We start from the raw sequence: 24,083 nt of genomic DNA on the forward strand, positions 1-24,083 counted from the left end.
TGGAGGAAAATAAGTCAATTGTTCTGATTTAAAATTCTATCTTTAAAAGTCAAACTACCATGATGTCTCAGATAATCTGATGCTCCTCGCCACTGTATGTACACATGTACACATACCTTTATCCACTCATTCCCTTAACTCCAAGCCTCTTTTTTTTTTTTTTTTTTTTGGCCTTGCCATGTGGCATCTTAGTTCCCTGGCCAGGGATCGAACGCATGCCCCCTACATTGAGAGTGTGGAGTCTTAACCATTGGACCTCCAGGGAAGTTCCAACTCCAAGCCTTTTCAATGAAGTGTCTTCTTTTGCAGATGCATTCCCCACCTCTAAAAACTTCCCCATCAGGCTTCCCTGGTGGCGCAGTGGTTAAGAATCCGCCTGCCAATGCAGGGGACACGGTTCAAGCCCTGGTCCAGGAAGATCCCATATGCCACGGAGCAACTAAGCCCGTGCACCGCAACGACTGAGCCTGTGCTCTAGAGCCCACGAGTCACAACTACTGAAGCCTGCGTGCCACAGCTACTGAAGCCTGTGCGCCTAGAGCCTGTGCTCCGCAGCAAGAGAAGCCACCGCAATGAGAAGCCTGTGCACCTCAACAAAGAGTAGCCCCCGCTCGCCGCAACTAGAGAAAGCCCGCGCACAGCAACGAAGACCCAACGCAGCCAAAAATAAATTAATTAAATAAATAATTAAAAAAACAAAAACAAAAACAAAAACTTCCCCATCACTTAAACATTTCACTAAGTCCTTCTTCCAGGAAGAACTTTTCAGATTGGTCAAGGAAAAAATGTGACAACACCACCTTTTTGCCTTTTGAACAATATCATGTTTTTTCTATAGCTCTACTAGACTGTACCAAGAAGGAATGTTTTGGGCTGCAAGTAACAGAAAACTGTGTTTAAAGCTGTGGTTAAATCATAGGAATCCGCCTTATCTCACCGAACTAGTAGTCAAGAGATAGGTCATTCCAGGGTTCTTTCAGGGGCTCACCAGTGTGATGAAGGACCCAGACACCTGTCACACTCCCATGCCATCATCCTTAGTGTGCTGGGTTTTATTTCCATGTCTGTTGCCTCACTGTTGCACAATGGCTGCTGCACATCCTCACACTGTGCTTAAACATAAGAATCAAGGGTATTGCAAAAGATGTTCTTCTCTCAAAAGGCTCTGTCCTTTATTTAGGAAGAAACATTTCCAGAAGTCTTCCTTATAGCCCCATAAGTCAGAACTAGATCACATGCATGCTCCTAGTTACAAGGAAGACTGTAAAAGCATCTCTGTTTTAAGCCTCTAGTTAAACTCAGGCTCCTCTTTTGTATGACCTGAATGAAAGCATGTCCTGTTGATTTTACCTCCTAAATCTCTTTTGCATACATCTAATTCTTCTCACCTCCCCCACTGCCAGCACTCTCCCACCAGCCATCAAAATATCCCACCTGAACTACTCCAACAGTTCCTAACTGGTTTTCCTGTAGCCCCACCTCGTCCACTCTACCATCCACTCTTTACAGTTTCAGTGATATTTTAAATGCAAATCTTACCATGTCACTTCCTCTATAATGGATTATGTTCAAAACTCCTACCATGAGTGATAAGGTCCTGAAGGGTCTGGTCGCACCCACCTTTCTAGCTTTGTCTCCTGCAGTGCTTCAGCTCACTTTGTACTCAGATTACACTGACCACCTCTTTGCTCCTTAAAAATCCTAAGCTCCTTCACAGCTCATAGCTTTTGCACGTGCTATTCCCTCTGTCTGGAGGGACACCCATTCTCCACCTCCCTAGTCCCTTCTGCCTCATTTCTCCTTAGTTTTCATGTCTCCATTTAAATGTTTTTACTGCATGCAAGGGTTACTTATAAGGTGTTATCAAGTCAATGAAATGTAGAAATATTTAAAGTTATTAAATATAAATGGGAGAGATGTAAGAGAATGAATTTTTTAATTTCAGCAGTTAGTTGATGTTCATCTATTAAGAAAATGCTGGCCCTTTGTTAAATCATGCTAGATGAGAAGCCATTTGCAGGACTCATTTTCTTTTCCTAAATGTCTTCCTTCTTTCACCCATTTGATCAACAAACAATGTTTGGAACCCAGCTCCACCACTTTCTAGCAGTGAGGGTTCTTCAGACAGGACTTTCCTCCTTGGTCCAGTGTCTCCTCTGTAATGAGATGGCACTATGACGACGTGTCCCGTCCTCCTCTCATGGTTGGTGGCCTGTCTTTGTTCAGTTCTGGTGCTATGATTGCAAGTTTCCTCTCTAAAACTAATCCCAAGAAATATATGAAAATGTATCACTTTCAAATACACGCTGCTGTGCATATCATTTAAAAATCCAAGAATGCTAAACTAAGTTAAGGATATAAAATATTCAATTTTTACCATATTTCATACATTGAAATACTCTATAAAAATTTCTTCCTATGAATTCCATATTGTAAGTTATGCAATAGGTAGGCATCATGTCTTTTACTACTTCACTGCTTTAGAAAATCCTCAGAACAAAGATGCTCGGATTTCAGTTGCTCCATACGCAGTCCTTCAGAGGAGTTACACACGAGCTCAGGGAACATCAAGATAGTTCTTTGAAAAAGAAAAGCATCCTAGAAGATGCAGCCGGTTGCACCTCTGCCTTATTAGTGAAAATGCCCTATGTCAAAACCTTTCCGTCCAGGTAATAAAAAGCACCCATATGTTCCTGGGAACAAAAGCATCCTGAAACTTGACGCCATCCGCGGGTTCACTCGACTTCCAGCTCAGGGCTGGATTTGTACTCCCCGGGCGGTGGCTGTCCACGGACTTCTAGACCTGGGGGAAGGAAATTCACATCCTCACTGAGTCGTGCTAAGAGACCGACATGGACTGGCAGGCTGCGGTATAAGGTGCCGGTTAAGACCGCGGGAGCCGGAGTCAGGTCTCCAGGGTACAAATCCGGCTCTGCCACTCACCAGCCGTGCAACCTTGGGCAACCGTTTAGCCTTTCAGAGCTAAATTCTCCTCGCCTGTCAAGTGACGATAATAATAGTTCTTACTCCTAGGGTTGATGTGAGGAGGAGTAAATAAGTTAATCCACAGAAAGCGCTTGGAAGAGCGCCTGGCTGGCACATGACGAACTTGTTAATATTGCAGCCTTTCAACTCAGGGCGCCTGCAACTCTGCAACATTGTGCCTGGGTATGGAACGGCTCCTGTAAGTTACAAAACTTGAGATTCTGGGAGCTGAGTGGCCGCGGTTGGGGACGCGGAGAGGAAAGGAAAAAAAGAAATTGGGGTAGAGGCAGAGGGAGAGAGAGCTGCGACGACGTTTATCCACCGGAGCCCACCTGCAGCCTCGGTCTCCCGGCCTCCGGTCTCCTCTACCGTTTCTTCTTCAGGAGTCCGACTCGCGAGCGGCGCACGCAGCCTTTCTCCAATCAGACATCCCAAGGCTGGCGCCACGTATGCGACCTGGTCCAATCTCGTCCCTGGAGGGCGGGAACGCGAACTTCCTACCTGCACCTGTGGCAGCAGTGGCCGCCTCCTGGGTTATTATTTTTTTCTTCCCGCTGCCCCGGGGTTCTGGTTTCTAGAATCAGTTGGCGAATAACCAGCAGGTGAGCAGATGTCTTTTCCCGCGCGGAGGACCGACGCGGTAGGGAGCTTCAATGCATCAGAGTGAGCCCCTGAGATCCCATCTCCCTGCGGCTCCCGGGCGGCGCTATCAGGGAAAGGGGACGCGCCGGAGAATGAAAGGCTACTAGGCGGGAGAGCCTGCCTGGCCATTCACCTGGGGCAGTAAGCCTGGCACCCACTCGCAGGGGCGGCCTCCGGTCGGAGCCAACCGTACTTCGAGCTCCGGGCTACTGCCGCCGCTGCGCCAGGAAGTTGGAGGAGCCAGGGGAGACCAGCAACAGCAATCGGCTTAGCTGGACTGCGGCGATTTCGGCTAGCACACCTTCCAGAAAGAAACCCGACCTCTCCAAGACCGCGCAGAGGGACGCCGCGCCCCGACTTCCAGATTAACCCAAGCGCACCCCCTCCCGACTCTGCGCGGGGAGAGAGGCGCGGAGCCGCGGGGTCCTGGGAAGCCTGAGCAGGTGAGCGATCAGGGTGATTCTCCGTCCGCCAAGACAGAGCCCATTCCGGGGTGTCACGCTGGGGCGCTCCCCCAGCGCCCGAGGAGAAGTTACTAGCTGCAGGCATTCTGCGTAATTTGAGTAATTTGCAGTCTTTCCCTTGAGCAATTCGTGCAAAACCCTTCCGTGCATACAACGTTGATTGTGGAGAAGAGAGCGTAGGGTAGAAGACAGAAAGCAGCATCAGAACACCCACCACTATCACCAGCACCACCACCACCAGTGAATAACTTGGGGGTGCTTTTCCGATCTATAAAGCGGAGGGGGAATGGAGGTTTGCAAACCCAACTGCAAACTGTGCCTGAGGGTGTGGGTGCCTCCTGTAAGGAAAGAACTTTTGGCCGTTTTTTCTTCTATTGTTTTCAAGTCGCAGCCCAAGTGTGCCCTCGGGGCGTCCTGGGGAGGAGCTGGTGCCAAGGTCTCCTTGCTCGGGGGAGGCCGCTGAGGCCGCCGGCGTAGGCCCTCCGGCTCTCTCCTCCGGGTTGGGGGAGGAGAACCTCCAAACCACAGACACCGCCGAAGTTTCGCTCTCCAGCGCCGGCGAATCCCAGCAGCGCCGGGCGCGTGGGATGGGAAGGAGCCCAGCGGAAACCTGGAAATGAGCCGCGGCGCCAGCGAATCCTGCTCCTTCGTGGAGTTAGTGCCGCATAGACCCAGCACAGAAAATGAGCAAAGGAGCCTCGCTTCCGATATTCGCACCTTCAGTGCTAACAGACAGCCTTTTCGCTCCGCAGTGCTATTTTAAAAGCTGGGAAGAGGCAAATTGGAGTTCCTGGTTGTGCGCTCTCTCCTTTGGAGGAGGGAATTGCGCAAGGAAAAGAACAGAAGCCTTTAATTTGTAACTAAAAATCCCAAGAGTTGAGTTGCCTAGTACAAACAGACGCGGTGCATATTTTAATACAGAACTAAGGGAAGAGGGCTTGGGCTCATCTCAACCGCCGGCAGCGGGTGGCTTCAAAGAGACGCAAGATTGGTTTCTGGGGAATAAAAGGAAGAGTTAGGATGGCGGTTTTCAAGGGGAGTTAGGTCTAGACATGCTTCTCTGAAAGTCATCAGACAGAAGTTTTGTCGAAAGCAGAATTTAAAAGAAACAAACACCATGAGCTTGTCCCTCGCTCTTACTGGCCTGTAAATCCGCGCCCCACGCCCCGCCCCGCCCCCCCCCCCGAAGAATCACATCAAAAAGGATCCCGGGACAAAAGTCTAGGGAGCAAAAACCTTTGAAGGAGATTTCGGAACTGTTTGACAGGGATCTAATGTTCATTGCTCACCTATAGCGGGGGCGCGCTTGCTTCCGGGCGCCCTCCTCGCAGGTGCCGTTCTGGACCCGGTGGGTCACCTTTGGGCTTCGTCTACAAACGGGCAGAGTGACAGGACAGGCCATTTTCCCTCTGGGGCCTGGTTAATCCAGAAGCCCCGGCACCCACCCCTGGGTGGCCCTCGCGCGCGGACCACTGCGCTATCCTGGAAGCCAGGCTAAGGTTGAGGCCAGGGAGTGCCAAGACTCAGTCTCGAGACCAGAGGGTGGCGCCCCGGAGGCCCTTCGTCCGCCTGCGCCCTCGGGGGGGCGCGGCGGTGCCCTCTGAGGCCCGCGCGGCTGCGGACCCTCGGACCCTAGCCGCTCCGGTGCCAGCCAGAGCCAAGGGGAGGAAGTGGGATTGAGGGGCACGTGACTTCGACAAACCCAGTAACGAAGTTGTGTTTTCCTCCCCAGCACAAGCCTCTGCTTCGGCGGCTCCCAGCCCGCAGCCCGCTTGCGAGAAGCCGGGGCAGGGCCGGGGTGGACGAGAGAGGGGCCGCTGCCGCTGAGGCCCTTCCCCGCTCGCCGCGCCCCCCGCCACTTGGCCCGCTGGCCATGGCCGACGGCGGCGGCACCAGCAGCTCGGGCTCCTGGTGGAGTTCGCTAAAGAACAGCAGGAAGAAAAGCAAGGACGCCGCGGGGGGTGCGAAGCCTCCCGCCCAGCCTGACCCCGGGGAACCCGCGGCGCCCGCCCCGCCTGGCCCCGACTGGACAAGCAGTTCCCGGGAGAATCAGCATCCCAGTCTCCTCGGGGGCGCCGGCGAGCCCCACAAGCCAGACAAGTTGGGCGGGGAGAAATCGGGCAACAGCCGCCGAAATTTGAAGATCTCGCGCTCGGGCCGCTTTAAGGAGAAGAGGAAAGTGCGCGCCACTCTGCTCCCCGAGGGAGTCAGGTCCTCGGAGGAGGCGAGCTTCTCTGGCGACCCGCACGACGACAAGCAGTAGCCGGAGCGCTCCAGGACTCTCTTCGCACCACGCCTCCCCAACCCCCAGGGCTAAGGCCGAGAATTCTGCCCCGCCCCTGTACTTGGAGTCTCATCCCACCAAATTCTGAATATTCGCACAAGGCCTCCAGATTTTATTTTCCTGGAAATTGACGTGACAATTGAGTGTTCCGTATATCACGACTCAAGGGTGCATTAAATATTTATTCGTGGTAAGAGAAGATAACGCAGAGGAAGTTGGCACAATTTTTTTTTTTTCAAAAAACTTCAGTGGCCACCTTTGCGTCGCCCGTGGGAGTGAGAAGGGTACTTTTGTAAGAGACCTTAGCTCAACTGGAATTGCACAGCCCTCCACTGAGGATGGCATACTCTGATTCTGAACTTGCTATTGGAAAGCAAATCACAGTGCTATCTTCAATGCCTGAGAAATGCACTTTAGGAGTACTTCTGTAGACATACCTTAAGTGAAGGGATGGGAGACAGCAGGAAGCGTTCTTAAGTAGAAGCATTTTAAGTAAGGCAAGATTGCTTTTAATGTTGAACTGCAAAACTGTACTGCCTGTTTTAGCGTAGACTATTAAAACTGTTGCACTGTAAGACTTAAGGTGACTTTTGTAATTTTTTTCCATTGCAAGACTGAAGCTCATCATACTTAAAAGCAGGCATGCAAAATCCAGGGTGACAGAGTTAATCATTTGCCACATAACCTGACAGTTCCTCTTGAAAAGCTGCAGGGAGGAGAACATGTCTAGAAACTACCAACACCCAGATTGGAACCAGCTAGCTGGATATCCCTATTTACACACCAAATTCGAGGAAGAGAGGGAGAGGTACCAATTAATTATTCCTAAGTTTTCTTTTTTACTTCAGTGCATCTTCATAGAGTAAGTCACAATGCTAATAATAATTCTTTATGTATTCATTATTAACCTGACTCACAATTGTCTAAAAATACTTATTCAAACAGGTGGACTGAACTCTCAGTTTGTGCAAAGCTGGCTTTTTTCCCACCCTCTTTGCTTCAAAAGCTAATTTCTTTAGTCTGAAGTACGCATTTATCTAGGTGCAAAGCCTTAAAGATCTACCAACCTGTAGATTTTTAACAAAAATCTACCTGTTTGCTTTTGTTATGAACTTCAAGTAAAAGAGTAAATCAATACTGAAATCACTTGCTTTCAGCAAATTACAAGAGATTTATTTTAGTTGTTAAGATCCCTGGGACCTCTTCCCACCACAATTCAGTTCATTTATAACCATTTAGAAATGCATAGCGAGGAAATTATAATGATCAAAGTGTGTGTGTGTGCATATATATATACACACATACATTGTGTATATATATATATTATATATAATATATAAATATATTATATTAATATATTTAATATATTAATAACATATAGTTATAAAGCAGAAACTAACACACCATTGTAAAGCAATTATACTCCAATAAAGATGTTAAAGAAAATAACATGTAATATAATATATATAATATATATAAATATATAAAATTCTGATTTCACAGAGTTGGGATTAAATCAGTCCATTCCTCCCACTGCATAATTAGGACTGCTTTAAAACTATGTAATTACAAACCTCAACTGCCAGTTGTGCATTGCACTCATATATATATAATATATAAATTATATATATATAATATATATATAATTTTTATATATAATATCTACATTATATATATAATTATTATATATATTATATATTTATAATGTGGATAATGACAGGCAAGAACTTGATTGGAGCTCCTGAATTTGTTATATATAGTTTTTGGTTTCTCTTAAATTAGTAATTTATAACAAAACATGTTGATTGTCCAAAGAGATTTAACAAAGAAACTTGATGAAAACGGCTAAAATGGATTTAAATTAGTGAATCAAGCTTGGATACCAGCAAAATCATAGAGTTTACCATTTGATACATGCGCTTCCACATACTAAAGGCTTACTCCAAAGGAAATTGTTTACGTGGGGATTATGAACACCTTAGTTTCTTAAAAGAGAGTTTGTGAGGGTTTTTTTTTTTAAATCATGAAAAGTTTTTTTTTGTTTTGTATTCAGAACTGGGAAATATGTGACTGAAGTCTCATCAGGGTGAGCTTTCTGGATGAGGAAGACTTCACATCAATTTTAAGTGGGCCCACCTACCATCTCTAGACTGTGATGAAGAAGGGGGAGTCGGGATCTTGGACTCAGAGGAGAGGTTCGTGGTAAGGGAGGGGATTGTGGGCTGACCAGCAGTGGGAGTGAATAGAGCAGATGCTGTCAAATCAGGCTTTGGAACACCTTCATAGTATTTTAATTTCTGTAGAAGGTAATCAAAATTAGAGTGGATAACTACGCAAAATACTTCTCCCCTCCCAGGAAGACCAACAGATTAGATCTGTACCCATTTATAAAAGTAAGCCAGCCATTGCATACTTTTAAAATCTTATACTCTTTCATCCAGTTTTATTGTTTTAAAGAATTTTTTTTTTCTTAAAAATTCCTTTAGATTCACAAAACATTGGCATTTTCCTGGGTTCTGTGTCTAGTTTTGGATCCCGTCCAAGTCTATAATTGCTGCAGATAATCAATAGCAGACATATAGCAGTGGAACTTATTAACATGACATCTTTCCCCACTGTTCTGAAAGAATTTAAAACCATGCTAATGGCAGTTATGACAATGAATGCAATGCACGATTGGCAGTTGAGGTTTGTAATTACATAGTTTTAAAGCAGTCCTAATTATGCAGTGGGAGGAATGCACTGACTTAATCCCAACTCAGTGAAATCAGAAACCAAGAAAAATTGGTGGGATAAAAGGATCATGAGTAAGATGAGATAATTTGACAAAGTGTCTTGCTGGGATTTATGTGCTCTGCAGATGATTAGTTACATTCCCATAACATATATACAGATTTTGAAAATGTTTAAACCTCAAGATATTTTATAGTAAATAAAAGGAAAATGTTGAATTAAATTTGGAGTTAATTAGGTTGGAGACTTTTGTTTTCTTAAAATCCCTCACAAATGAAATTTCACTCACAAATTTGGAAACGATTAAAGAAATTCTTATGCCATGCTTCCAAATTATGTGAAAAAGGGACAAAAATCTAGCAGCGTGTTTCCTCAATATTTTCATAACCATGATAATTATACACACAGGGTGGCTTTTACCTCAGTGACTGTCCTTGCAGTCGGTGGCTGAGCAGTAACTCGTATTACAGGTCACCTGCACGTCCCTTTGTGTTCCTGCTTCTGTTGTTCATCCCATTCTGATTTGCATTTCAAGAGCAGAGACCCTATTTTGTATACAGTTAGGACATTCCGCTTCATATAACACTGGGAAATATTTTTTTTCTGCTTTGAAATGTAATGCAAACTCAGAACGCTGATCTTGCCGAGTCCTTAGAAGGGAACTATAAACCTAATGAACAGTAGCATGGACTGAAGCTTTGTCAGAACTAGTTCTTCTCATGGGATACACAGAAGAAAATTTGGGTGGCATGAAATAAATAAATAATAAACGTGGGTACCTTTCAAATAAACGGTGAACTGGAAAGGAATAAGGGGGAAAATAGGGCACTAATATCCAGTGATCACAAGGCACCTTTTATGAGAAAAAGAGATAGAGAATATTATTTTTCCTTAGTTGAGAAGTATCAGCCAGACTAGAAACAAACACTAAAAACAGCTAGCGTGATAGAGATGTAGGGGTAACTGATCTTTAAAAACTCTTACTTTATTTGCAGAGCATCTTATGATAATTACCCAGAAATGTAAGAGATTCTTTCTTGGGATTAGCATGAGTTTATCTCCATGGCAAGTAGAGGGTGGGACCAGAGATATTTTATACCCTTGGGTGTCAACATAACCAGTATCTTAGGCTAGAAACAAGTGTGCAGCCCAGGGTACACTGTCACTGACAAGCTGGTTGTCCCATCGCAGCTTTGTTCTTCTCACCTGTTTCCTGTACCCTCGGCCCCATTCTCACATCGTCTCTGAGCGATTGCCTGTGCGTCCCCATCAGGCTCAGAGACGTGGAAGAGGGGTCGTCCGGAGGGAGGCACAGGGCCCTTCCCCAGCCTCCTGCAGGCACAGTGTATTAACAACCACTTTGTCAAAAGATGGCCCTGTACATCTGGAACATGGGATGAATAGCATTCGTGGCGAGAGAAGATTATCATTAAGGAGATAAATTGTGAGGAAACCGCACAGGTCTTGCCCTGGCAGAGGACAGTTGACCACTGTATAGAAGTGGTAGTAGCTAAAGATCACGATAAATAAGACTGACAGAGGATATCAGCGATCCTTCCAGGTATTCAGAACAAGGAATTCAGCCATTCTTCCAAACCAAATTGTGCTGCGGATGACAAAGTGATGGATGCGAAACTGTCATGTCAGAATTGTTGACATAACCTCGTGCAATAAAAAGATGGAGTATCTTTATCTCTGACATGTATAACAAGACTGTTTACCCACGAGACAAAAATTTCCGGCCCTTAAACTAGAAAGGTTCATGTTGAAGAAGATGAAGGTTCCTACCCCTGAAAGGAGCTGCTGATTCACCTGCCATTAAGTGGGGAATACGGGACCCATCTAGGACCTCCCTGTGCTTTTTCTGAAGGGATATTCCTTGAGTTACAAGTACCCTGGATTATTAATCTTTTTCTCATGCCAGTCAACAAGCATATCCTACAAAGATGGCAGCAAAGAGCTCCTGCAAAGTTTTCCAAGACACCTGGTCATAATTCTCTCTCTCCCTTGCTCTTAGATGAGTCTTAGATGATCTGGGTGTTGGTTTGCTCTTCTGTAAAATGATGGGATGGAGTCTATATTTCCACTTTAAAACTCTCTCTTAGGAATTTGCTATTTTGAACAACGGGCTGTAAAAGCTAATTCATAGAGTGATCATTGTTTACTATAAAACACAAAGGCACCAACTGTCCAGTACTGATGGTCAGGTGGGAAGTTGGGAGGGAGGTAGAGAAGCATAAATTGCAATAAAGCTACCACATTATCATATGGTGCTGTCACCACACTGTCATCTGGCCCAATTATCAGGGTAATTCTGCTGTATAGGAGCACGGAGCCTCATTATTCATGCTTAGAATCAAATTGCAGCGAGGCTATATAATTATATACATATTATTCAAAAAGTGTGTTTTCACAACTATAATCTCAGTTCCTCATAACTAGCCCCCAAGGGCCCCAAATTCTGCCAATCTACCTGATTCTGTACTCTTGTTTAAACTCATCTTTTTCCATTCTCATTGGTGGTGTCCTTGGTCAAGAATTCATGCCCTCTAGGCCAGGGGCCTGGAAACAATCATTTTTTAACTCTTCTCTACACTGTCTTTAAAACTGTGAAGGATAAGGTCAAACTCCTTCACTACGGCTGCCACCCCTATCCAGCCATTCCATATTACTGACAATTCCCGAGAGTACCTTGCCATGCCTGCAGGCTTCTGTCTGTCCTGTTGCCTCTGCTTGGAATATTCTTTCTCCACTACCTGCCTGGCAAAGCCTCAATCAACCGTTAAGATTCGAGTCTCTTCGCACGCGACTGTCATGGTCCTCCTTCACCCTGTTGGGAAACACCTATGAATAGTACATTCAAGCGCGTGTTACCGCTCCCACTGACCATATTATATGCATGTGATCACATGTCTCACTGCCCTTTTAGTTGAGGAGCTCAGGGAAATTCCAAGGGCAATGTTCATTCTTCATGCCCCTTCATGAACTCCTGGCTAATCTACAAGGGCATGGGCCCTCCATGCTGTACTTGCATGTAGTTCTTGGTAGGGCCATACTCTTTTCTCCTCTAGGAAAGCAGGCTGTGTCTGGCTGATAGAAAAATTTAAGAGGGTTGTGAATCAGTAAGAGTCTGATCAGGAGAGAGAAACCACACAGTAATTTGAACAGGGGGCATTTACTATACAGAACTATTACCCGTGATACGGATTGCAGTGAGAAGGGATTGCCTGGTAAGAAGTAACAGGAACCCAAAAGAACACAGGAATAATATAAGGTGCAACTACGACCCTGGAGCTGAGATTAAGCACTCAAAGGAGACCCCTTCTTCGCTCCAAACCCCTGCACCTTGTTGGAAAGGGCATGGCTAAGACACACTTGTAGGCAGAGAAATCACACCAGTGAAACTTGTTGGAAATCCACCTACCAGAAATGGTTTTTGTGTGCCAATGGGCACTGAAGCACTAATCACTAAATTCTTTGAACAGCATGGGTAAAAATACAGGAAATATCGCTGTGTTAGTACAGTACGGGAGGAAACTGGTGTTTCTGTAGGCTGGGCTACATTCATTTCAAGAGGGCAATTGCTTGCCTATAAAGTGCCTGTGAGAGTGAGAAAAGGGGGCTACTTCCTCTGGGTGGGCTTCAGCCCCCCACCCCACACTCCTGTAGCAGGCACCCTTGTCCAGTAAACAACCTACATAGCCTTATACAGCAGCTGCAAGTACATGAATAGATGGAACTATGCCCTGAAGGTGATGGGCTTTGGTAAAGGACAGACTGGCCTGTCTGAAAGGAAGCCCAGGTTCTACACCCACTTTTCTAACTGGTAGTTGTGTGGTCTCAGGCAAATCACTTAACTGCTCTGGGCTTTCATTTTCTCACCTGTAACACAAGAAGTTCAGACACTTCAAGTTCAAAAATTCTGTTATTATAGTGTCTATTAAGAGAAGCAGTGTCTACTTTTATATTCAAAACAGACCAGATCTCCAATTGCATGCAATAAATTTTACAGTAGGATTGTGGTCAACATCATGTCCCTCACCATTGACATGATATTTTTCTGGGCTGTGATCAGATCTCCCAATACCAGCTCTTCCAGCTAACTTGAAATTTCCTCCTTTGCATATATATTATTTTTATATATTATAAATATATATATTATAAATAGCCATACAACGCCTACTCTTCCACTAAGTTTTAACTGTGACATTGGTTGCTTCGCTAACAGCCTCCAAGATAGAGTTAGATGCCCTCGTCTGTGTCCCTGCAGTGGACACACAGACTCCTGCTGCAGCCCATCCCACGGACAGTATTGTTACTGTCTCTACCACCAGATGGTAAACTCTTAAAGGGGAGGGACTCTAATTTATGCTGGCTCTGCTGTGGCCAGCGCAGCGCCTAGCACGTAGTACTCATTAAATATTTGTTGAGTGAATGAGGACTTAAATTTCTTGCAGGAGAAGTGAAGTAATATAGTAGTTAAGACAGAGGGTTCTAAAGTCAGATAAGTTACATTTAAATCCTGGCTTTTCCATTTACTGTCTGTGAACCTATTTGAGTTATACAACCTGCCATGCTTTAATTTTTGTTGTTGTTATTTGTTAGTTTTGTTTTGTGTTTGTGTTGTTTTTTTTGGTCCCGATATTGAGATATAATTGACATATAACATTGTATTAGTTTAAGGTGGACAACATAATGGTTGGATAGATTTATATATTGTGAAATGGTTACCACAGTAACTTTAGTTAACATCCACCATCGCACAGTTACAATTTTTTTTCCTGTGATGAGAACTTGTAAGATCTACTCTCTTAGCAACTTCCAAATATACAATGTGATAGTGTTAACTGCAGTCACCATGCTGTACATTACATCCCCAGAACTTACTCATCTTACAACTGGAAGTTTGTACCTTTCGACCACCTTCACCCATTTCCCCCACCCGCTCTGGCAACCACCAGTCTGTTCTCTGTTTCTATTCAGTTTGTTTTAGATTCCACATATAAGTGAGATCATACCGTATTTGTCTTTGTCTGATTTATTTTACTTTAATTTCTGTATCTTCAAGAATAATTGTACCCAGTTCACTCATTTGCTATGAAGGCTGCATGGGATGTATACAGAACTGACCTCCTTAGTAAACTCTTAATAAACATTAGCCTTATTATTATCACCAATATTCAATTCTACTCATGTAACATTTATGGAAGGAAGTGAGACGGTAAAGTGTGTCTTGCCCCAGGCTCTACATAACTTTAAAGAAGACCCTGGAGCAGTTTAGAAATTCAGAGCCTTTCCTCTAATTTTATAAATCCAAGACAGCTCAGACCAGCTCACTCTGACAGCTTATCATAATCTGAAATAGTGGTCACCTTTAGAATTGTTTACATATTAGAAGGAGAAGAGTCACAGATGTAAGGTCCCTTTCTTGTCTGGAAAGAGCACTTTTTCTCACTATTCACCTACAGTCTTATTGTTACAATCTTCAAAGTTAGGATTTTCAGTTCGCTGATTTTTTTTTCCTTTTCCTGTTACTAATGCAAATTTATCACGAATCCTTTAGAAAATACTTAATAAAATTTTATCATAAGCCCACTACCCAGAGTAAGCACTTCTGAGTGTATTTTCTTCCAGTAATTTTTTAATGGATGTCTTATAGGTGTGAGTTTATGTGTGTGTTTAAAAACCCTGAGACAAAGCTTTATTTTTAATTTTTCCCCATTTGCACCCACTTACTATCATTGACCCATATTCTTAAGTCAGAATAGTACAGCTAGGTGAAGGATGGTGGGGAACACGGGGTTATACCACTGACCTAGAATGACTGCGCCATGATGGTTACTATGTCCCTTTTGAGACCGACCCTAAGAAGCCTCTCTGCAGTCCTTAACCCTGTTGACCGGTCTCCTACTTGCAACGTTCCTATTAACATCTATGACTCAACCTGCTCCTGAGTTTCCTCCCCCTCTCTTGCTGTTCTTCCTTCAGTGCTCTTAATCGCTCAAACCAGAAAACTGGAAGTCATTCTTGGTTCCTCTTTCTTCCTAAATCACTGGCTCTCTTCATTGAATTGATCAGTCTGTTCTGTATTTTTAATAAACTCTTTCAAATCTGTCCACCTCTCTCCATTTCCCCTGCCACAAACAGAATCTAAGGCACCAGTTTCTCTCCCCTGGCTCAGCCCAGCAGTCTGCTCTCTGGTCCTTTATATCCACTCCTGCCCCCACTATAATCTGTTCCCCAACCCACCACTGAACTGAACTTTGTAAAAAGTTAGATTTCAAAACTTTTTAACATAGAAAGCTAATCCAGTATCTCCTTCCCCTGGTTAACACTCTCTGATGTATGATGAGACAGTATCCTCCAGATAAAATCCTAAACCAATAAACGTGCTTTAAGCACCCCGCTGAGTCCAACCTCTGCCCACTCCTCCATGTCTCTCTCCCTGCCATCCCTTCAAACACCCTCTATTCCAGCCAAAGCAGGCTCCAGGTCTCGCAATATGTTCTCCCCTCTTGGAGGTCAGGTTTTCCAAGGTCCCAAGAGCTTGATGAACCTCTTTAGATAGACCCTTTCTTTGCAGACTTTCAGTGCTTTTGAGGACATTTCTGCTGCTTGAGCAGCCACATGGAATGGAACTGGAGTGGAGTCATCTACCTTCTCCAGCTCAGGTTTCCTTGTGAATAAATGCAAATACCACTTCATGGTGTTTTGCTTGAACTAAGCACACATAAAAGCATATCTCTTAGAGATAAACTGCATAGCCCAGAGGAAGCCCTCAGTAATATCAGCTGTTTTTATTCTTGTTCCTGAGTGATGGGTTGAGATTGGCCTGAAGGAATTATTTCAGCGGTTTCCTTTAAACCCTGTCTGGAATGTGAAGGCTCCATTCCTTGGAGAATGCCAAGAGGCATTTTGGAAAACTGTGGTCATGTTCTTGTTTCAAAAACTCAAGGGCAGTTGGACATCTAGGAGATGGAGAAAAAGAAAGAACCTCAGGTCCAAGATGGCAAAAAAAAAAAGAGAATCGGATTCTGTGCTGTCATCTATATGTTTAAGAACATACTCTGACTCTGGGATTATATGATGAATGCATTTTAAAGTGTTGCCAGATCCCCCAAACAGGGAAGTAAAATTGGGAAGAAGAGGCAATTAGCTTAGTAGGGAAATGCAATGGTAAGTTTCAGGAATGCCTGGGGGATGGCTTAGGGTTGTGGAGACACCACATTGTCAACAATAAAATCTCTAAAGCCCTGGGAGTGACCATTCTTTCTGATCCTAGAGACGGTGAAGGACGAGGAAGCAGCTTCTTCCCCATGATCCACATGCTCTCCTCTAGCTGTCCACTGCTGTATTACTGCAGGTGGGGACTCTACATGGGACAACTTTTACAGATGGTGGAACTCCAAGGCAGCCTTAGGTAGCTCACTGTCAGTTCCGTGGAATATGTCAACACCTATGAGCCTTAACAGACCACTCTTTGCAAGAAATCTCTCTCAGTCTGATTTTGCAGAAGGGTATGTTTTGATTGAAGGCAGCCGCTCACATCTTCACCCTTGGACATATTCTAAGTTTCTTTTACACTGAAGCCAATTCTCAGGAATTAGATGGAGAGATTGAGGCAGAGGGAGCACAGGGGGAGTAGGAGATGTAGCCTAGTGAGGGTCCCAAGAGGCATGAGTTTTGAAAGAAAGTTCCCTGTCAGCCCCCCGCTGATTGTAATGAGAACGAGGGGGTTATAGATGCCCCTGACCCTGGTATAGCCAAGGCTACAGGCACTAGGAATTTTTTGGAGGGAAGAAGGTAGTTCTTTCCAGTCTACAGGGGCACAGAGCTATGGCTTTTCAGGAATGAAGGGTAGAATTTTGCCCATTGCACCTTTTAATTGTTGGAACAGTTAGCTGTCTTATTTTTGTAATGTAATATTTAATTTGGGGGCTAGGTAACTTTAGTGCAAATCAACAAGTATTTATTGAGTACATAGTACAAGGGCCTTGGGACAAAAAATAAAGTAGATACCAATATTTTTAGTCCTTCATATACTTCATAAATTTAAACCCTGACTGTGTCCCTCATTTATTTTGTATTGATTTATCGATTTATTGAAAAAATATTTATTGAGTTCATTCATTCTTGTATTTATTCAGTGTGCCTATTAGGTACCAGGCAGTGAACTAAACTGCAGATGCAGAAGAAAGTAAGATCTTAATCTATACCTACTTATAATCTTACTGCAATACAGTGTAATACAAGCAATAATAGTTTGGAGACAGGCGTTGGATCATTCAGGAACCATTCAAGATGTTTTGATGAGTTAATTACATCTCAGGTATTGTGAGTGACCTGAAGGTGTTAAACATGCTCCCAACCCCGGGGGCAAATCACCCCCCTTGCTTCTGGACCAACATACCTGCCTACTTAAGCCAATACATAGGAGAGACTGCCAGCAGAGTGTGACGTTCTGCCTCTTAACTCCTCAAGTTTGCAGATTTCCAGAGGCTGAAGCTGCCTTCGCTGGGAGGGGGGATCTCCCTGAAGGTCCTAGAGTCATGCCAAAACTGGGGTTTTTCTCTTCAGCAAGACCTCTTCCTTTATCCTCTCAACCCTTTTGACTTCTCAAGGTACACAGATCCACTTCCCAGGAACCACTATGTCTCCATTGCAGTCAGAGCGCCATGTCTATTCTCACCAATGAAAGAATGATGAAATATGCTATGCTGTATAATTTAACCTGTTCGCAGTTGGAGCAGAAGCACCAGCTTGCCAGGCTATCCGTTCTGACAGAATAGCCTCTCTTTATCACAACTGTCAGTAGGATTTCTGCTTGTAGCTCTGCGCAAGGACGGGAGATGATCAGGGAGATGATCAGAGCAAAGGCTTGTGAACCTGGACACAGTCTTTAGGACTCATGGGCAGGTCTTTCGATGAGAAAAGAGTCCAATGCTGTAGCCACAGATATTCCTTCCTGGCGGGCTGCCTCTTTGACTCAGCAGCCTCGTTTTTCCCTTGGTCTCTAAGGGAGGTGGTGAGTATGGATGACTAAATTCACTAAATCCGACCTGATTTGCATCCTTCTTTTCTACTATTCATCCAGCCATCAAACTTCCTGTTCCTGAACTCACTGAGTGGGATACTCATTCAAATACTTATTTTCAGGCTTTTCTAGCTATGAAAATGCAGTCTTGCTTTCCTAAACCATGCTACTTCTCTGGTTAATTATAAAAATTATAGGACTTCAAAAAGGACAAAAATAAATAAATACACAAAAATTTTTATAAAAGAATTATAGGACTTCATTCATTAGGCAGCGACTTTTACTAACTCCCTGGGAACAGTGTACTACCCAGACACATCTATACAACCACATCACCTGGTAGTTAAGAAATAGGCACAACTGCTACAAAGCGAGACAGGCTGCATACCATAGTTAACATTGCTATAGGGCTTTATGATTAAGGAAGTGCCTTCATATCCGTAATTTCATGTGATCCATACAAAAACTATGTGTGGCAGATGCTTTAGATTATTATTGCTATATCCATGCCCCTTTGATAGGGGACTTTGCGGCTCCTCCCATCAAGATGTGGAGTCTATTTCCTAACGCTTTGTCTTTGGGCTCATTTCTAGTGTCTTGCTTTGGCCAATGGAATGTGGTAGAAGTGATATTTTGCCAACTCCAATTGTATTAGTCTGCTCAGGCTGTTATAACACCACAGACTGGGTGGCTTAACCAACAGAAATTTATTTGCTCACAGTTCTGGAGGCTAGAAGTTCAAGATCAAGGTACCATCAGGGTTGGTGTCTGGTGAGACCTCTCTTCCTGGCTTGCAGAACTTCTCACCTTAACCCCACATGGCCTTTCCTCTGTGCTTGTGCAAAGAGAGAGAGATCTCTGGCGTCTCTTCCTCTTCTTATAAGGACACGTCCTGTTAGATTAAGACCCCACCTTTATGACTTCATTTAACCTGTATTACTTCCTTATAGGTCTTGCCCCCAGATACAGTCACACTGGGGATTGGGGCTTCAACATATGAATTTGGCGGGGGGACACAATTTGGTCCATAGCACCAAATCTAGGCCCCAAGGGGCCTTATGAGCTTTGACTCTCTCTCAGAAGCTGTCTCCAACTTAAGACAAGTCCAGGCTAGTCAACTGGAGAAGAGACCTCAAGGAGCAGAGATAAGCTGTCTCCCTGAGGCTACCTGAGACCAGCTGGCTTGGCTGCTCACTGCAGAAGCAGGAGAGAGCCTAGATGAAACCAGAGCTACCCAGTTAAGCCAGGTCAAATGGTGACCTGCAGAATTGTGCATGAAATTAATTGTTTTAAGCCACTACGTTTTGGGTGGTTTGTTAGGCATCAAAAGCTAATTAATGTTGCAGATATTACTTTGATCCCCATTTTGTTGATGAGAAATGGAATCTCAAAGAAATTAAGTGATTGTTCAAGGTTCTATGGTTAGTGAGTCCTAAAGAGCTGCATCTTCTGAATTCAAATATTTGCTTTTTCCATTGTCCTCTGATTCCACGCCAGGAAAGATGGACTCAGAGTCTGGAAACATAAACATATTGATGTGGGGCAATTTATGATCCTTTTCCTGGCAAATTAATTCCTAATGCGCTGGACTTTAGATTGAGCGAGTGTGTATGTGCATGTGTGTGTGTACGTGTACATGTACCTGTACTTCCTCTGAAGGGTACAGACCCAGGGTTTATCAGGCTATTTTATTCCAAATGAATAGTTTTACTGGCTGTGATAGATCCAGGCCCTGCATGTTTATGTCAGCGTGACTGGACCAGCCTCTGAGTAAAAGTGGACATGGGCTTCAATATGCCCCTTAGGTGTGGACCTCAATCAGAATGTTTCCCAAAACTTTTCATGAAATGCTGAACACAGTTGTAAAAACTTGGTCAGGAAGAAAGCAAGGCTGCAGAGAAACCCTCACTGGAATGGAAGATGATTGCCACTTGAGAAGAATGATAGACAAGGGCCAAGAAGGGAGGCTTGAGTCATGGGACTCCCCCCCCCATAATGACTTCCCTGGTACTGAGCCTCTACCTTCTTTGACAGTCATATTCCTCAGCCGCCTACTGCAAAATCTCTGGCTCATTTCCAATATTTTGCTCTTTAAGACAGTGCTATATAGAATAATTTGAACATAGATCATTTTGCACCTGTGTAAATTTTTTTGTAAAGTAACATCCTAGAAGCAGGCATGCTGGATCAAAGAATATATACTTCACAACATTTTTATAGATAAATTTTAGAGATATCATCAAATTGCCACTGTCAGGGTTGTTCCAATTTACACTTCACCAGCAGTGTATGAAAGTGACTCTCTCCATCGCCTCACCAGGAGAGTATTACCAAACTTTTGGATTTTAGCTACATAATAGGTAAGAAATAGTATATATCCGAGGTAGTTTTAGTTTGCGTTTCTTTTCTTATGAGTAAGCTTGAGCATCTTTTGGAACATTTAATTTCTATGTCTTTAAATGAACTCTCTGTTCACACCCTTTGTCCGTTTTTCTATCACGTTATTAGTTTAACTGCTCTTTAATCATGAGACATATGCTAGTCTTGTTTCTCTAACTAGATTACTCTTAATTATATTTTACATGGCATTATTGAACTATTGTGTTCTTTAACTTTCTTGTGTTATGTTTTATATGTGGGGGGTTGGGGGGAGGATTTATTGTGAATTTCCAACCACACTGTTGATTCTCTAAGTACAGGACCCATGAATTGCATTTACTTTTTACTTGCTCCATTCTAGTGTGAGGCTAAGTAATAATTCATCGTCAATAACTACATGGCTTACTGAATGAGTGAGAACAGAAGAATCAAATGTTGTGTGGAGGTTGGAACCTCATTTGTCATGGGTTAAGTGGTGCCCCTCCCCCCCAAAAAAGATATGTCCTAACCCTCAGAATCTATGAATATGATCTTATTTGGAAAAAGGGTCTTTGCAGATTCATAAATTAAGGATCTTAAAATGAGGTCATCCTGATTACCCAGGATGGCCCTAAATCCAATAGTGTCCTTATGAGAGGCACACAGAGGAGAGATGCACTGCGAAGAGGCCACGTGAAGAGGGGGGCAGAGATAGAGTCAGGCAGCCACAACCCAAGGAATGTCTGGAGAGGAAAGGAAGCATCCTCTCCTACAGCCTTCAGAGGGACTGCAGCCCTGCCAACACCTTGATTTCAAACTTTTGGCCTCCGGAATAAATTTGGGTTGTTTTAAGCCACCAAGTTTATTGTAGTTTGTTATGGCAGCCACCAGAAGCTAATCGTCCTTCACGCCTTTGATCTTGTCTCTGCCATGTTCACTGAATACATGTTATTCAGTTGACTGTGAGGAGAGAGAGGAATGAAGGAGATACAAAAGCACAGGAGAGGAGGGAAAACACAGGGTTGTGGGTGTAGGGGTGGAGAATGAGAAGAGAAGAGAGAGGAGGAGAAGGAAGAGAGAAAGAAAAAAATGAAATAAAAAAAGAGAAAAATGAGGTAAGGATGGGTTGGCATCTGCTCAGACATTTGGCCTTTTTCTTGGTCCTCATCTTTCTCCAGATGGCATCTCTTCTACTCTCCCTCAGTCTCTCCCGGCCCCTCAGGCATTCGGCCACACTAAGCAAGTTTATTTTTATGCTCTTTACATTTTTTGTCCCATCCCACGTTTCTGGTTTCTAATCTGCAGGCACGAGTGGGCTGGTTAGAAGCCTGAGCAGAGACACACGCTCACCCAGAAAGCTCCCCTCCACTGTTCCATCAGTCACCCTTAGCAGAGGCCTGGGATCCCGGCCATTCTAGTATTTGGGGCCTCCCCGGCCCAGGCAGGGCATTCCAAATCTACAAGCACCCACTTGGAATGCTTCTGCGGTCACATCAGCCCACTATCTGCCGCCCACAATACAAGTGAGGGAACAAAGGAAGTAACCCAGAATTGCCAAGTGTGCCCTCTGAAAAATTCCAAAGGCGGGAAGAAGGTTTTGATTAATTTGCCATTTATCTTCTGGGTTTGACTAAAGTGCTTTAGACATCTCTGTACTGCCTCTAGGGGTCACCAGCCGTTGTGTTCTCCTAAAGGACCTCATGGTTTGTAAATTCCTCACCCACTTTTTGAAATTTTCTGTGTTTTAGTTAGGAATTTTATTTTAAATTATTTTTACATAGAGAAGATATCTAAGTATTTTTAGAATCAATTCCATTTTTTTCTTTTGTGATTTCTATTATTTTTAAAAATTATTTCAAAATATTCATTCTGTGAGTTTTGATAAATTATAGCATGGTATAACAACCATCACAGTCAGGATACAGACAGTTCCTTCACTCCAAAAATTCCCCCGTGTTGCAACTTTATAGTCAAACCCACTCCCTGCCACACACACACCCTTAAATCATAGTAAACAACTTTTGATCTTATTTCTATTCCTACAGTGTTGTTTTTTCCAGATTTTCGTATAAATGGAATCATGCAATATGTAACTTTTTGAGCCTTGCTTCTTTCACTTAGCATAATATATTTGATAAACATAATGCATCAATGTTGTTGAGAATATCAATAATTCATTCCTTTTAATTACTGAGTAGTATTTCATTTAATGGATGTACCTCTTTATCCATTTGCCCAGCTAAGGATATTTAGGTTGTTGCAGGTTTTTGTAGTTATGAATAATGCTGCTACGATTATTTGAATACAGGTTTTTGTGTGAACCTGAGTTTTCATTTCTCCAAGGTAAATACACAGAGGTAAGAGTGCTACATTTATATGGCAAGTGTAAGTTTAACTTTACAAGAAACTGACAAACTGTTTTCCAGGGTAGCTGTACCATTTTCATTCCCATCAGTAGTGTATGAGAGTTCCAGATACTCCATATCCTTGTATTGTATTGGACTTGGTATTGTCAGTTTTTGTTTTTGTATTAAACATTTAAAAAGATGTGTAAAGGTATCATATTGTGGTTTTAATTTGCATTTCCCTAATGACTAATAACGTTGAGCATCATATCTTGTGTTTATGTACTATCTATATAACTTCTTTGGTGAAGTGTCTGTTCAAATTTTTGCCCATGTTTTTAGGGGTTTTTTTTGTTGTTATGAAACTTTTTATATATTATGGATATAATTCCTTTGTCAGAAATATGATTTGCAGATATTTTCTCCCAGTCTGTATCTTGTCTATCACTCTCTTAACAGTGTCTTTCACAGAGCAAAAGTTTCTAATTTTGTGAATTCCAAGTTAGCAAATTTTTCTTTTATGTCTTGGACCTTTAATGTCATATCTAAGAACTTTTTGCCAAACCCAAGGACATAGATATTTTCTTTAAAGTTTTTTCCAAAGTTTTATAATTTTATATTTCATGACATTTATTTTTTGCATATGTATATTCAATTTTTCTAGTACCATTTGTTGAAAAAACTATGCTTTCTCCAGTGAGTTATCTTGGCACCCTTGCCAAAAAATATATTGGGCATATTTGTATGGATCAATTTATGGACTCTATATTCTGTTCATTCATCTTTGTGTCTATCCTTTTGCAAATACTTCACTGTCTTGATTGCTGTGACTTCATAGTAACTCTTAAGATCAAGCAACATGAATCTTCCAACCTGGTTTTTCATTTTCAAAATCATTTTGTCTATTCTAATTATTTTGGCTTTCCATATAAAGTTTAGAATGATATTGTCAACAGCTATTGATAAAAAGAATCCTGGGGCTTCCCTGGTGGCGCAGTGGTTGAGAGTCTGCCTGCCAATGCAGGGGACACGGGTTCGAGCCCTGGTCTGGGAGGATCCCACATGCCGTGGAGCAACTAGGCCCGTGAGCCACAATAACTGAGCCTGCGCGTCTGGAGCCTGTGCTTCGCAACAAGAGAGGCGGCGATAGTGAGAGGCCCACGCACCGCGATGAAGAGTGGCCCCCGCTTGCCGCAACTAGAGAAAGCCCTAGCACAGAAACGAAGACCCAACATAGC

General features: G+C 43.4%; 1 protein-coding gene across 6 annotated transcripts; it reads left to right on the forward strand.

Annotated features, from left to right (window-relative positions):
- The first annotated feature begins 732 nt into the window (after positions 1-732).
- On the forward strand, positions 733-24,083 carry PRR15 (proline rich 15). 6 transcript variants are annotated; one of them, XM_082472140.1, is made up of 2 exons: positions 733-3,184; positions 5,824-6,957. In XM_082472140.1, the coding sequence occupies exons 1-2, from the start codon at positions 3,101-3,103 to the stop codon at positions 6,352-6,354; spliced, it is 615 nt and encodes a 204-aa protein (XP_082328266.1). In that variant the 5' UTR covers positions 733-3,100; the 3' UTR covers positions 6,355-6,957. The 6 variants fall into 6 exon arrangements, 5 of the variants coding, with proteins under 5 accessions (XP_082328266.1, XP_082328267.1, XP_082328270.1 ...); XR_014266442.1 differs by lacking the exons at positions 733-3,184; positions 5,824-6,957 and adding exons at positions 3,321-4,070; positions 8,429-24,083; XM_082472141.1 differs by lacking the exon at positions 733-3,184 and adding an exon at positions 3,321-4,070.

Source organism: Balaenoptera physalus, assembly GCF_965194825.1.
Source record: "Balaenoptera physalus genome assembly, chromosome: 8".
In the NCBI taxonomy this organism is placed as follows: Eukaryota; Metazoa; Chordata; class Mammalia; order Artiodactyla; family Balaenopteridae; genus Balaenoptera; species Balaenoptera physalus.